This window comes from Gopherus evgoodei, chromosome 2, assembly GCF_007399415.2.
Source record: "Gopherus evgoodei ecotype Sinaloan lineage chromosome 2, rGopEvg1_v1.p, whole genome shotgun sequence".
NCBI lineage: Eukaryota > Metazoa > Chordata > Testudines > Testudinidae > Gopherus > Gopherus evgoodei.
Genome location: NC_044323.1, coordinates 68445815 through 68458520, shown reverse-complemented (window position 1 = coordinate 68458520; position 12706 = coordinate 68445815). Strand labels below are relative to the sequence as shown.

Below are 12706 nucleotides of genomic sequence, written 5' to 3'. Positions count from 1 at the left end.
TAAGGTGTTAACCCAGGCCTGGTCCACACTACACAATTAAATCGATTTAAACAGCGTTAAATCGATTTAACTCTGTACCCGTCCACACTACAAGGCACTTTAAATCGATTTTAAGGGCTCTTAAAATCGATTTCTGTACTCCTCCCCAACGAGAGGAGTAACCCTAAAATCGATATTACTATATCGATTTAGGGTTAGTGTGGATGGAAATCGAAGTTATTGGTCTCATTCCTTTAATGTAGCTACCCAGAGTGCACTGCTCCGGAAATCGATGGTAGTCTAGGACTATGGATGCACAAAACCGAATTAATGTGCCCTAGTGTGGATGCATAAAATCGATTTTATAATATCGGTTTTATAAAACATGTAATAGTAATTTCGATTTTATGCTGTAGTGTAGACGTAGCCCCAGTGGTGGTGACTGTGACAGGGCGTGACTCACCACAGTGGTGCCTCCTGCTGGCCGTCCTGGGGATTAGCTCTGCAGGTCGGTACGCCCTCTCGTGATGGTGCCTCGCCTGCTGTCACATCTGCTCTTGGACCCATGTCACTGCAAGGCATCCTCTTCATAACACAGCCCTCTAGCCTTCTCACCTTCTCTGCTTCCCCCATCTAGGGGATAGTACTGCAGTCCAACTGTCCAGCCACTTCCCCCATGGTGAGTGTGTGTGTGTGGTGGGGAACCAGGGCCCGCCCACTGCTCCAGATCTCTGACCAGGGACCCCCTAAACCACAGTCACCTTCTGCATTCCTTTCTCTCAACTACCACTGCGTTTCCCTGGGCCACTTCTCAGCAGCCACAGCACCCTACTCAAACTCAATGGCTCATACAGAGCTCCATCTCTACTCCCCAGGTCCCTGGCCTGCACTGTCCAAGGTGCTACAGGGTTGCAGCCTATTCAGGACACACTCTTCTTTCCTCAAGCTCCCAGTAGTGACTGACTCTGCCCCCACAGCCCCTTTTCTATGAGCCCACTGGGCTCTGATTGGCTGCTCTTTGCTGCTTCTTGTGCAGCCTCCTAAAGGCTCTATTAATCTTGTCCCTGCCAGCATGGGGCGAATGCCCCATCACACTGCCCTGTTATAATGGTTTGTAATGTGTGAATTGTCACAGGAACAAATGACTAATGATCTTTGACTATAGGGGAACAAACCCTCACAAAGATGTGCAGCCCCACACATATGTGCCACTATTCCCTCCTATGCTTTTCCAACAACTGCACTGGGTGTGAAGGTGTGCTCCAGCAAAAGCAGATGTCATCCTGTGTCTCCCTGCTGTTCCAAGGTATGTGCACATATGACATCCCTGATTTTCCTTGTCTGCTGGGAAACCGGACCTGTGTGCATGTAGGTGGGATCCAGCTGCTTGTACACAGTCGGTAAAGCAGACTTGTCCTGAGCATACTCAGGATGGAAGCACTCCTCTTTACCCTCACAAATATTATGGAATGTGCCACAGGTGACAGTTTTAGCAATGATGTTCACCATATTGGCCTCCAGACAGGTGTGTAGCACTAATGAGATTTCAGCCTCCCAAACATGCACTCCAGATCACTTTGCAACTACTGAGTTTGTAACCGACTTCCCTTTTTCCAGGATCATTGATGTCATGGTATGGTTTCATGAGTCAAGTTAGAAGCAGGTATAATGTGTCCTCCAATATAAACAGTTGGCACATGTCATGCGGGACCAGTGGATCCTCTGCAGGCATGCTGCCGAAGGCAGCCTGCCTGCTGTACTTGGGCGGCAAAATGCCTAGAACTGCCCCTGTCTATAATTAGATTTAACCAACCCAGAAACAAATGTGAACTCCTAGATCACTGTCACAGTCTTACCATGGAGTCACAGACAGTCCCATTAGACTCTCCAGTCTATCTTGCCACCCAGTCATCCCTGCTGAGTTAAGGTTTTCAGAAGTGGGGGGACATGCTCCCCCATTTAAAAACTGAGGGGAGGGAGGGCAATGACTCTCAAACCCGCCTCCCCACCTGGCCATCTCCAGTGGCTATGTTGGTCTCTGAATGGGTAGTTATTTAAATATTTTTTATCATCATTCAATGTGTGGCCACAGGCCTTATTTGCTGCATGCTATTCAAACCCTTCTCTGAATTCAGAATTACTAATTTTCAAATGGACTTTTCTGTGTGACTAATGGACCATCGCTATAGTATTGAAAAGCTTCACAAACATGAATGAATTTACCTTCACACCACTCCTGTGAGGTGAAAGGGTGGTATTATCCCAATTTTACACATGGGGAACTGAGGCAGAACGATTAAGGCCAGAGTTCCCAAAAGTGTCCAGTAATAATGGCTGCCCTATTGCAGTGTTCTGCCGAACAAATACAGTAATAATACAATGCAAGCTGTAATATATCTGGACTCAGCTGCTGAAAGCAAGTTCACCTGTCAAGAGCAGAAAGATAAATCTACTAAAGTCTAAAGATCCACTTACTTTCTCCTTCAGCTCTGGGACCACATATTGCATGGAGTAAGACATTTTTATCTTTCCTATGATATTTGTCTGTCTTACACCATAATAGAAAAATTCATACAAAATCAGTACATCAAAGCTAGCAAACAGATATGATAAAACAAAAAATACCCTTCACAGTACAATAAAATAAAAATCAATACACAGTAAATAATGGCTACCTTTGAAGAACAGACATTATGTAAAATTCATAAGCATTAACAAAGGTTCATAAACCTAAGATAAGGAAGCATCTGATATAATCAATAAATTTTTCCCCCCAATTCTTAAGGTCATGCTTGAAAAGTGCTTACAGGAAAAAATTACAGGCTCTTCTTGTGCTGAAATGTACCCCTCTCCTTTATCTGCCAGCCTACAGAACTTTATTAATAAAGGCTAGATCATTCTTTTCTTAATGACGTAATAAATTCACACTTTAGTCAATGATATATACTCTTCCAACTGACCTACCCTGCAGTGACACCCAGAGAATAATGCTCCAAAACGTCTGTTAGTCTATAAGGTGCCACAGGATTCTTTGCTGCTTTTCCAGAGAACATTATTCCTGCTACTTTAAAAAAAATACTATCCACTCCATATGAAGCCAACAGATTTATTAATTAATGCCTCACCAGGGCAAGTATCTTGCAAAATAAATAAAGTATTAATTTTCAAGATGTTAGTCATTTCATTAATGTATAGTAAAATATAAGCTCTGGGAAAATTATACACCAAAGGCACATTAAGAACCACATTCGTCAGACAAAAATACCTTAAGCCTTGAAACAATGTAGATGAATATTCTTGTCCCCAACAAATTCTACTGAGGTGAAGATAAGTTTGTTACCTCCTACTTCCCCATGACAACTCCACTGCCCCCCTTTGCCCTCTCTGCTGAGTCCCCTAAATAATGTCCCACATACCTAAATTTCCACAAACCTTCAATCAAAAGGGCAATAAATCATCCTCTTCCTCCTTCTCTTCTTGATATATGCTGCCACCCAGCCCCTTCCCAAATGCAAGTTCATTCCCTTTTCTTCCAACATACTCTTGACTCAACCTGTCCGTCAGCTGCAGTTTTCTTCTGTTGCATCGGCATTACAGTCCTGACAGAATCTGACAGTCCCTCTGCATTTCCACAATACCTCTATCCCTGCGCATGCGCACACACACTGGACCTACTACCCAGGTGCGAGAAAATATCCCTCAAAGTTAAACATAAGATCTGCATCTCACACCAATTAGTTATGAAGGGTATGTCTACACTACAAAATTAGGTCAATTTTATATAGGTTGATTTTTAGAAATCGATTTTATACAGTCAATTGCATATGTCCACGCTAAGCACATTACACTGGTGGAGTGCGTCCTCACTACCATGCCTAGCATCTACTTATGGAGCGATGCACTGTGGGTAGCTATCCCACAGTTCATGCAGTCTCTGCAACCCTTTGGAATTCTGAGTTAAGCTCCCAATGCCTGATAGGACAAAAAACATTGTTGTAGGTGGTTTGGGGTACATTTCGTCAATTGCCTCTCCCTCTATGAAAGCAATGGCAGACAATGGTTTTGCGCCAGATACCAGGGCGATTAGAAGAGCACAGCAAGGTGCGCTGCGCATCAGAGAGGCTTTGAAAACCAGTTTTATGACTGGTCAGGCTTCAGTGTGAAAATTGTGTGTGTTTCTCCTTGATGCAAACCCACCCCTTTGTTGATTTTAATTCCCTGTAAGCCAACCACCCTCCCCACTTTGAAATAAAGTAACTATTATTTTGAAACCACGTATTCTTTCTTTATTAATTAAAAAAAATGAGATAATGGACAAGGTAGCCCAGGTGGGGTGGGGGAGGAGGGAAGGACAATACCACATTGCTTACTGTAGCCACACTAAAAATCAAATTGTTTGAATGACAGCCTTTGTAGTATTCTGAGAGCTAATATCTATTTGGAGGCCTGATTCCTCGTGCCCCACCATACAGAATTCAAAGGAATTTCTCTGTCTTCAGCAACAGATAGTCATGAACTGCAGGGAGAATGAAGTATCAGAGGGGAAGACGTGTTAGTCTGGATCTGTAAAAGCAGCAAAAAGTCCTATGGCACCTTGTAGACTAACAGGCGTTTTGGAGCATGAGCTTTCGTGGGTGAATACCCACTTGGGAGAATGAAGTCTCTTTTTCTCTTAACATGAAAAATGTCAAACTTCTGATTATTATAAAGTCATTAAACCAACAAAAACAAACAAGCAGAAGCAAAACAACACCTCCTGATATTCTTCTGTCTAGGAAATAAATGACAGTTATATGGTTCCTTTATATTTTTCCAAGGTAAGTTTTTGGAAGTTCTGCCATCTTCATCATCCCTTCATGGATATTTCTTGATTAATAAAAACAACCCCCTACCCCCCCCCCCCCCGTATTCCACTACAAAACATTGTGTTTGACTACCTTGAAAACATGTGGAACATTTGAAGGTTAAATATTTAACCCTTTTTCACTATTATTCAGCATTGAAATTGTATGTTATCAATAAAATTAATTACTGTACTAACTGTAGCATTCATGAAACTGCTGGAATTAATAAGACACTGTTCCTTGTCTAACTTATTATAATTACAGCTACTTATTGCTAGGACAGTGAAAAAGAGTTGATAATTCATCAGGCTTTTTATATTTTTATACTTCATTGCTGGATGCTGTGAATTCATAATTTACAGTGATATTCAGCATGTACCATGGTCTCTGGTGTTAAGTTGTCAAGTTTACACTGTGGAAATTTACACTGCTGAACTGACAATAAGAGTCATGAAGACTAGGCTTGGGGTGAAACTTCACTGGTGAAAATACTTACCACTAAACCCAGGACAATTAAGCAGCCTGAGAAACAATGTGGTGCACAGCGGTTTAATGGTGACTCACTTTGAATCCCAGCACTCATGCAGAGCATTGCTTTTGATTAGTATGAAATATATATTATGCTTTAATGCCAATATTTTTGGAGAAGAGATGAAAGTAAATGTATAAAAACCTGCAGAACTCTCTCTCTATTACTGTCACTTAGCCTGATCCAGGTATACCACATTTTGAAGATGAAACCAGTTTGGAATCTTGGAGTGAGGTGGTGGGTTGACTCAACAGAAATAAAGCCACTGCAATGAGCAAATACTTTTTCAACAGTAACAAACATTTATCAACATAAATCAAAAGCAGGTAACAATAAGCAGACCAAAAATAACAAAAACCCTTCCAGCTTTGAGAATTAATCTACAACAGTGATCAGGCATATTTTATTCAATATTCTTTGTTGCCCTTGCAATGAAAAATTGAGACCTGCAGACAATTGTTTGTTGGTTTACTATACCACAAAAAGGTTTCAGATTCACTGAATTTGCTACTGAGCTAATGAAAATGTACCACATCATGGCTCACAAATTTCAAATTTAATCAAGGACATGGCATTTTAGGATTAGTGTTTTACTTGAATTCATTTCAAATTATAATTTCAAATTGCCTTTTTTCCCCCTGTTCAAATTTGACTTTTCCAAAACATTTTTACTTACCCCCAATCAGCATTGTGCAAATGGAGAAAATCTTTTCTGCATCAGTATTGGCTGAAACATTTCCAAACCCAACACTGGTGAGACTGCTGAGAGTGAAATAAAGGGCAGCTATATAGGCACTTCTGATTGATGGGCCTCCTAATGTATTATTGCCATAGTAAGGAGACTCTATACGTTTCCCCAGCTCATGAAGCCAACCTGAAAAGCAAAAAAAAAAAAATGAGAAACAGCATAATGAAAACAACAGATTCTGTAAGATAAATGTCATACTTTTATGATTTAGGGCACTGGATTCTACACATGATTCCAAGAATAAAATGAAAATTAAAGCTCCAATTCTGCAAACACTTACAAGGTGTTTAGAGAATTATGTCCATATATTATTTGTTCTTATGCATGAGTGCATATGGTGAAAATAGACTCCTTTACTGAAATCAAGTGTTTATTAGATGCATCCAACAGCTGTATTGGGCAAATCAAAGCATCCAATTTAGCAGAGAAAATAATCTAATAATACTGTAGCATGAATACAACTTCCATTTCATTCTTTCCATTAATTGTTGTTTGAATAGGAGTGGCTCTAGATATTTTGCCACCCCAAGTACAGCAGGCAGGCTGCCTTCGGTGGCTTGGCTGCGGGAGGTCCCTGTGCCTGCGGATTTGGCAGCACGCCTGCTGGAGGTCCACTGAAGCTGCAGGACCAGCGGACCCTCCACAGGCAAGCTGCCGAAGGCAACCTGCCTGCCGCCCTCGCAGTGACCAGCAGAGCGCCCCCCCGTGGCTTGCCGCCCCAGGCACAGCTTGGCGTGCTGGTGCCTGGAGGAGTCCCTATGTTTGAAAAGCTTTTTGAGCTTCTGAGAGGCAAAGCATTACTTGTTATGATTATCATAAAGATTTTGGATCTTTATCTATATATTTCTTCTGTATAGAAGAAAAGATTCAGAAAGCCAGACAAGAGACTTATAAACCAGAGTTAAGGTTTTAAAAAATGCCGTAGCGAATCTGTTTTCTAAATTGCTCATCTAATCTTTATTTTCACTTTTGCCAAACTGAGGGACAACTAAGCAAACCTTGCACAAAGAATCTGAATAAATGGCAGTTGAGGAAAAGCAGAGCATGAAAAAACTAATTGTAGTGCCTAGTTCTGCCCTTCGGAGGATTTGCTTTTGTAGGTGGGAAATCTTCCTAGATATTCATGCACAGTGAAGGCAGTATAATTTGCCTGGTATGCTGATTTCATTGTCAGAAGTTCTGTGTGGGATTTCTTTTTCTGGGTTGTAGTCTAAACCCTTCAAGATGTTTGAATCATTATGTTAATTTATGCATGTACTGACAGTTTGAAAGACATAAACATCTATCCTTTCCACTCACTTCATACAGATCAGTAAAACTAGGAGCTGGAGAAATTCCTTTAGACTGAAAAATTACAAAATAGGCAATAAGTTTTAAACATGAAGTCTAACAATTGTGATAACATTTTGTGACTGTTTTGTGACTTTGTATTGGTATCTTCCAAAAGAGTTCAAACAAGTCTCTGAAAGCAGACTGTTCAGAGTCATTACTACTAATATGCTGGACCAGCCACAACTGCAGTCTCTGTTTTCTTGTGCTACCCCCTCCTCATTGCCATGGGATGCTGCCTACTCCAAATGGAGGGAGGGAAGTGGCAGGGAGAAGCATAGCTGTAGCCTTGCCACCACATTTACATAACCTAGCAGGATTATCAGGATGCATGGGTGGAAAGCATACTGCACCTTCATAAGGTGGCTGTGCAGAGTGACTTAGGCCTCGTCTACACTGGCAAGTTTCTGCGCAGTAAAGCAGCTTCCTGCAGTGTAACTCCCGAGGTGTACACACTGCCAAGCCACTAATGGCTTGTCTACATTACCTGCTGGATCGACGGGCAGCGATCGATCCAGCGGAGGTCGATTTATTGCATCTTGTCTAGAAGCAATTAATTGACTGCCAAGCACTCTCCCGTTGATTCTGGAACTCCACCAGGGCGAGAGGCACAGGTGGAGTCGATGGGAGAGCATCAGCTATTTGACATACTGCAGTGAAGACACCACGGTAAGTAGATCTAAGTATGTCGACTTCAGCTACATTATTCATGTAGCTGAAGTTATGTAACTTAGATCGATTCCTCCCTCCCCAGCGTAGACCAGGCCTTAGTGCGCAGAAACTGTGCAGTTGTAGCACTGTTAAAAAAAACAAACACACACCAAAAACCCAAGAGGCATACAGCTTTCTGCGCCAGGGCTACGGCACTGCAGTGCCAGTGTAGACACCCTGGTCAATTACAATGCTGCGATTGGCCTCCAGGAGGTGTCCCACAATGCCTGTTCTTGGCTCTCTGGTCATCGGTTTGAACTCTACTGTCCTGCCCTCAGATGACCAACTGTGAGCCCCACCCCTTAAATTTCTTGAGAATTTTGAAAGTCCCCTTCCTGTTTGCTCTGTGATGCGTGCAGTGGTCTCAGCGCATTTTTCCAGGTGACCATGCCTGCTCCATGCACTAGGTGATCCCCCGCTTGAAGCAATGTTGAGCTCCTAGACCTCATCAACATTTGGGGAGAGGTGGCTGTCCAGTCCCAGCTGCGCTCCAGCTGTAGGAATTATGATACCTATAGACAGATTTCATGATGCGTGACAGAAAAGGGCCATGACCAAGACACACTGCAGTGCAGGGTCAAAGTGAAGGAGCTGCGGAACGCTTTCCCCAAGGTGCAGGAGACAAATCACGCCCCCAGTGCTGCATCCATGAGCTGCTGGTTCTACAAAGAGCTGGACGCAATACTCGGTGGCGACCCCACTTTCACTGCGAAGGCCACTATGGATACTTCGGTGGCTTCTATGCCAGTCGAGATGGACCAAGCCAGGAGGAGGAAATCTTGAACAAGGATGTGGTGCGGGAGGGGGACCCAGAAGCAAAGGATGACTTGGATGTCAGAGATGCATGCAGTCAGGAGCTCTTCTCTACCCGGGAGGAGGGTAGCCAGTCACAGCTGTCAGAGCTTGGAAAAGCGAAAACAGGAGAGGAAGCCCTTGGTAAGTGGATTTGATTTTGTGGAATCTCTGAAGCGAGTTTTTGGGGGCTGGAGGGTTGTAGAAAGCAGACTTGTGTCTGTATGATGCATGTACCACCACATGCCTAGTCTGAGCAGCAGAACAGGGTGTTGATTGATTCCCTCACTTCACAGGAATCTACCTCAGATCTCCACAGAACTCTCATGGAGATATTAGGCAATCCGCAGCTGCAGGTTCCTTGGTAAAGCTGCTTTGTTTCTTGCCCTATTAAGGGTAACTTTCCTGTGCCATTCTGCCATCACTGGGGGGTGAGGGACAAACATTGCTGCACACAGGTGAACCGCATAAAGGCCAGGGCGTAAGCCTCAGTCTTGGAGAAGGCCCTCCCTTGATTCACTGCTCACCCTCAGCAGCGAGATATCTTCCATAATTAACTCAGCCTGTGGAAAATGTCTGGACAGTAATGACTATAAGCACCCCCCCGCCCCCCGTACAGTGCTGGCTCTCCCCAAGAGCCACGTGCCCAGTGGGCAGCATGGTCCTGGAACACTGATTTCCCTTGCCCCTATGACTACTCATCATTTTGGGGTGTTGTGCTTGCCTGAGGTCACCCAGTTAGTGTGAATAGTGGCTGTGTTTTAAATCACTGAATCAGTGGTCCACGTATTGCAAACAATACTGCTTCTGTAAAATGCTGCATTTTGGCTTCATAGATATGACCTTGGGAGCCCAGCCTCCCTCTTTGTTATCGCCGGCTGAACGGCTGTGCAGAATTAGAAAGCGGCCACAAAAAACTAAAGAGGACTTTCTGCATGATGTCATGATCAGGAAGCCCATTGCTGCAAAACCATCCACGATGTCCTTCACATTGCTCAGAGTCACAGTGCTGCATAGCAGGAGGTGATTAACAGCCTTGCACACTTGCATGATAATGGCTCCTGTGTTGGATCTCCCAACTCCAAATTGATTCCTGACTGACTGGTAGCAATCCATCCACTTCTCCACTGTCATTGAGGCTCTCATTTTGGTGTCCCTGTGCTGGAGGGCTGGGGCGAGTTCTGCACACAAATCCAGGAATGTGTCCTTTCACGCTGAAAATTTCTGCAGCCACTGCTCATCATCCTAAACCTGCATGGCAATGTGATCCCACCAGTTGGTGCTGTTTCTTGGGCCCAGAATTGGCACTCCATTATTTCTAGCTGCTCCGTGAGTGCCACCAGCAACCTTGAATTGTTTCTCTCTCTGTCCCACAGTGATCTATCCTCCAAGGAATTGTCACATTCCCCGTGGCTCCTCTTGCACCTCTGCAAATCCTTCAGGATCAAGCGCCTTACTATTCATATAACAATGATATCAGGCAGTTATCATAGAAGGTTTGTGTTTAGATACAAAATACTTGCAAATATACAAGTGAAAAGAAACTTATGCCATCCTATGCATTTGAGAAACAACAAAGGGTTTCACCTTTAAGTAACCAATATAATCTGTAAAATATATCCCACCATAAAGTTCTCCAGATTGAAAGAACGTATTCTTAGTGTGTTTACAAGGAAATCAGTTTCAATAAGCATATTTCTAAAATTCATTGTGCGGGTTTAACTTATGGTGGTTCTTTCCAAAAAGGAGGGCTAAAAGGTCCACTTTTATTAGTAGGGTGTGTTATCAGAACTATAAACCAAAGCATTACTTCTTTTTGGAATTTCTGAATGAAAACAGCCTCTCATCTTTTACACAACCAGTACTCTTTCTCAAACATAAAATATCTTACAAAGTCTGTTTTCTTGGGGAAAAAAAAATCATATTGATACCAAGCTGAAATCTTATACAAGAGGGATTTGTCCTGTTCTTTGATGAGGGACTCAGATGGGTTTGTTTGTTTGTTTTGAACAAATGGTTTCTAGATTTGCAGTATATTCGTAATTTCTAATTACAGACTCAGCGAATATTCTATACAAACCATGAAACACAATATATTTTATATACATCTTTCAAAACGTAATATTAAAGAAAATAGTATAGAATATTAAAGCAAAATAGAAATTATAAAGCTGCATTCCATAGACTGTATAAACACACTTGGAAATGATAAACTTGGATCTATAACCAAAAAGAGGTTATTTTTCTGACATTTGCTTGTCCTTGGGAGACAAAAAGCAGAGCCTTTGGTATTCCTTTGATGAGTTTAAACATTTTGTAACATAACTAGCTAAACATTATATGTATTGTTATATTTTCAAGCATCCTGGCTATAACATACTTGTAGCTATACCTTAATATTCAGTAAAGACACAAATATGCACAACCTATATAAAAGTTATAGTAATTTTATTTATCTTATTTTTGTATCAATATGGATGTGTGTCTCTCAACTCCATCATGTAATGATGTGGATAATTATAGGCATGTCAGTCAGATGTTGATTCTAGGCAAGATAATGGAGCAGCTGATATGGGACTTGATTAATAAAGAATTAAAGTAGGGTAATATAATTAATGCCAATCAACATGGGTTTATGGAAACATAGATCCCAACAGATTAACTTAATATCTTTGTTTGGTGAAATAGCAAGTTTGGTTGATAAAGGTAACAATTTGACTTAGTACCACACAACATTTTGATTAAAAAAACTAGAACAATATAAAATTAACATGGCACACAATAAATGGATTAAAAGCTGGCTAAATGATAAGTCTCAAAATTGTAAACAGGGAAAACTGTAATTGTAAATGGGGAATCATCACTGAGTGGGTATGTTGCTATTGGGATTCCACAGGGATTGGTTCTTGGTCCTATGCTATGTAACACTTGTATCAATGACCTGTGAGAAAACAAAATCATCACTGATAAAATTTCCACATGACAAAAATTAGGGAAGTGGTAAATAGTGAAGAGGATGATACAGAGAGACGTGGATCTCTTGATAAACTGGCACAAGCAAGCAATATGTGTTTTTAATATGGCTTAATGTAAATGTACACATAGAGGAACAAAAAATGTAGGCCATACATACAGGAAGATGTACTCTATCCTGAGGAGCAGTGACTGAAAAAATATTGGGGGTCGTGGTGTATAATCAGCAGAATATGAGTTTCCAGTGCAATGCTGTGGCCAAAAGAGTTAATACAGTCCTGGGATGCTTAAACATGAGAATCTCTAGCAGGAGTGGAGAGAGTTTTTTTACCTCAGTATTATGTACTGGTGTAACCATTGCTGGAATACTGCTTCCAGTTCTGGTGTCCACAGTTCAAGAAGGATGTTGATAAATTGGAGCCATGAGAATGATTAAAGGACTAGAAAACATGACTTATATTGACTGACTCAAGAAGCTCAATCGATCTAGCTTAAAGAGAAAGTTGGGGGCTGACTTGATTACAGGCTATAAGTACCTAAATCAGGAACAAAGATTTGATAAAAAAACTCTTCAGGCTAGTAGGGAATACTATACCATGATCCTCTGGCTGGAAGCCGAAGCTAGACAAATTTAGAGTGAAAATCAAGTGCACATTTTTAACAGTGACAGTAGTTAACTATTGGAACAATTTACACTCATGGTGGTGTCTCCATCATTGGCAATTTTAAAATCAAGATTAGATGTTTTTCTAAAAGATATATTCTAGGAATTACTTGGGGGAAGTTCTATGACCTGTGTCA

General features: G+C 41.8%; 1 protein-coding gene across 1 annotated transcript in view; it reads right to left on the bottom strand.

Moving 5' to 3' along the window:
- The window catches only part of KCNH8 (potassium voltage-gated channel subfamily H member 8), a 360755-nt gene that overhangs the window by 75459 nt on the left and 272590 nt on the right, over positions 1-12706 (bottom strand). Inside the window, exon 8 of the mRNA XM_030550923.1 lies at positions 6029-6226. Coding sequence (XP_030406783.1) covers positions 6029-6226 — 198 coding nt within the window. The remainder of the gene's footprint in view (positions 1-6028; positions 6227-12706) is intronic.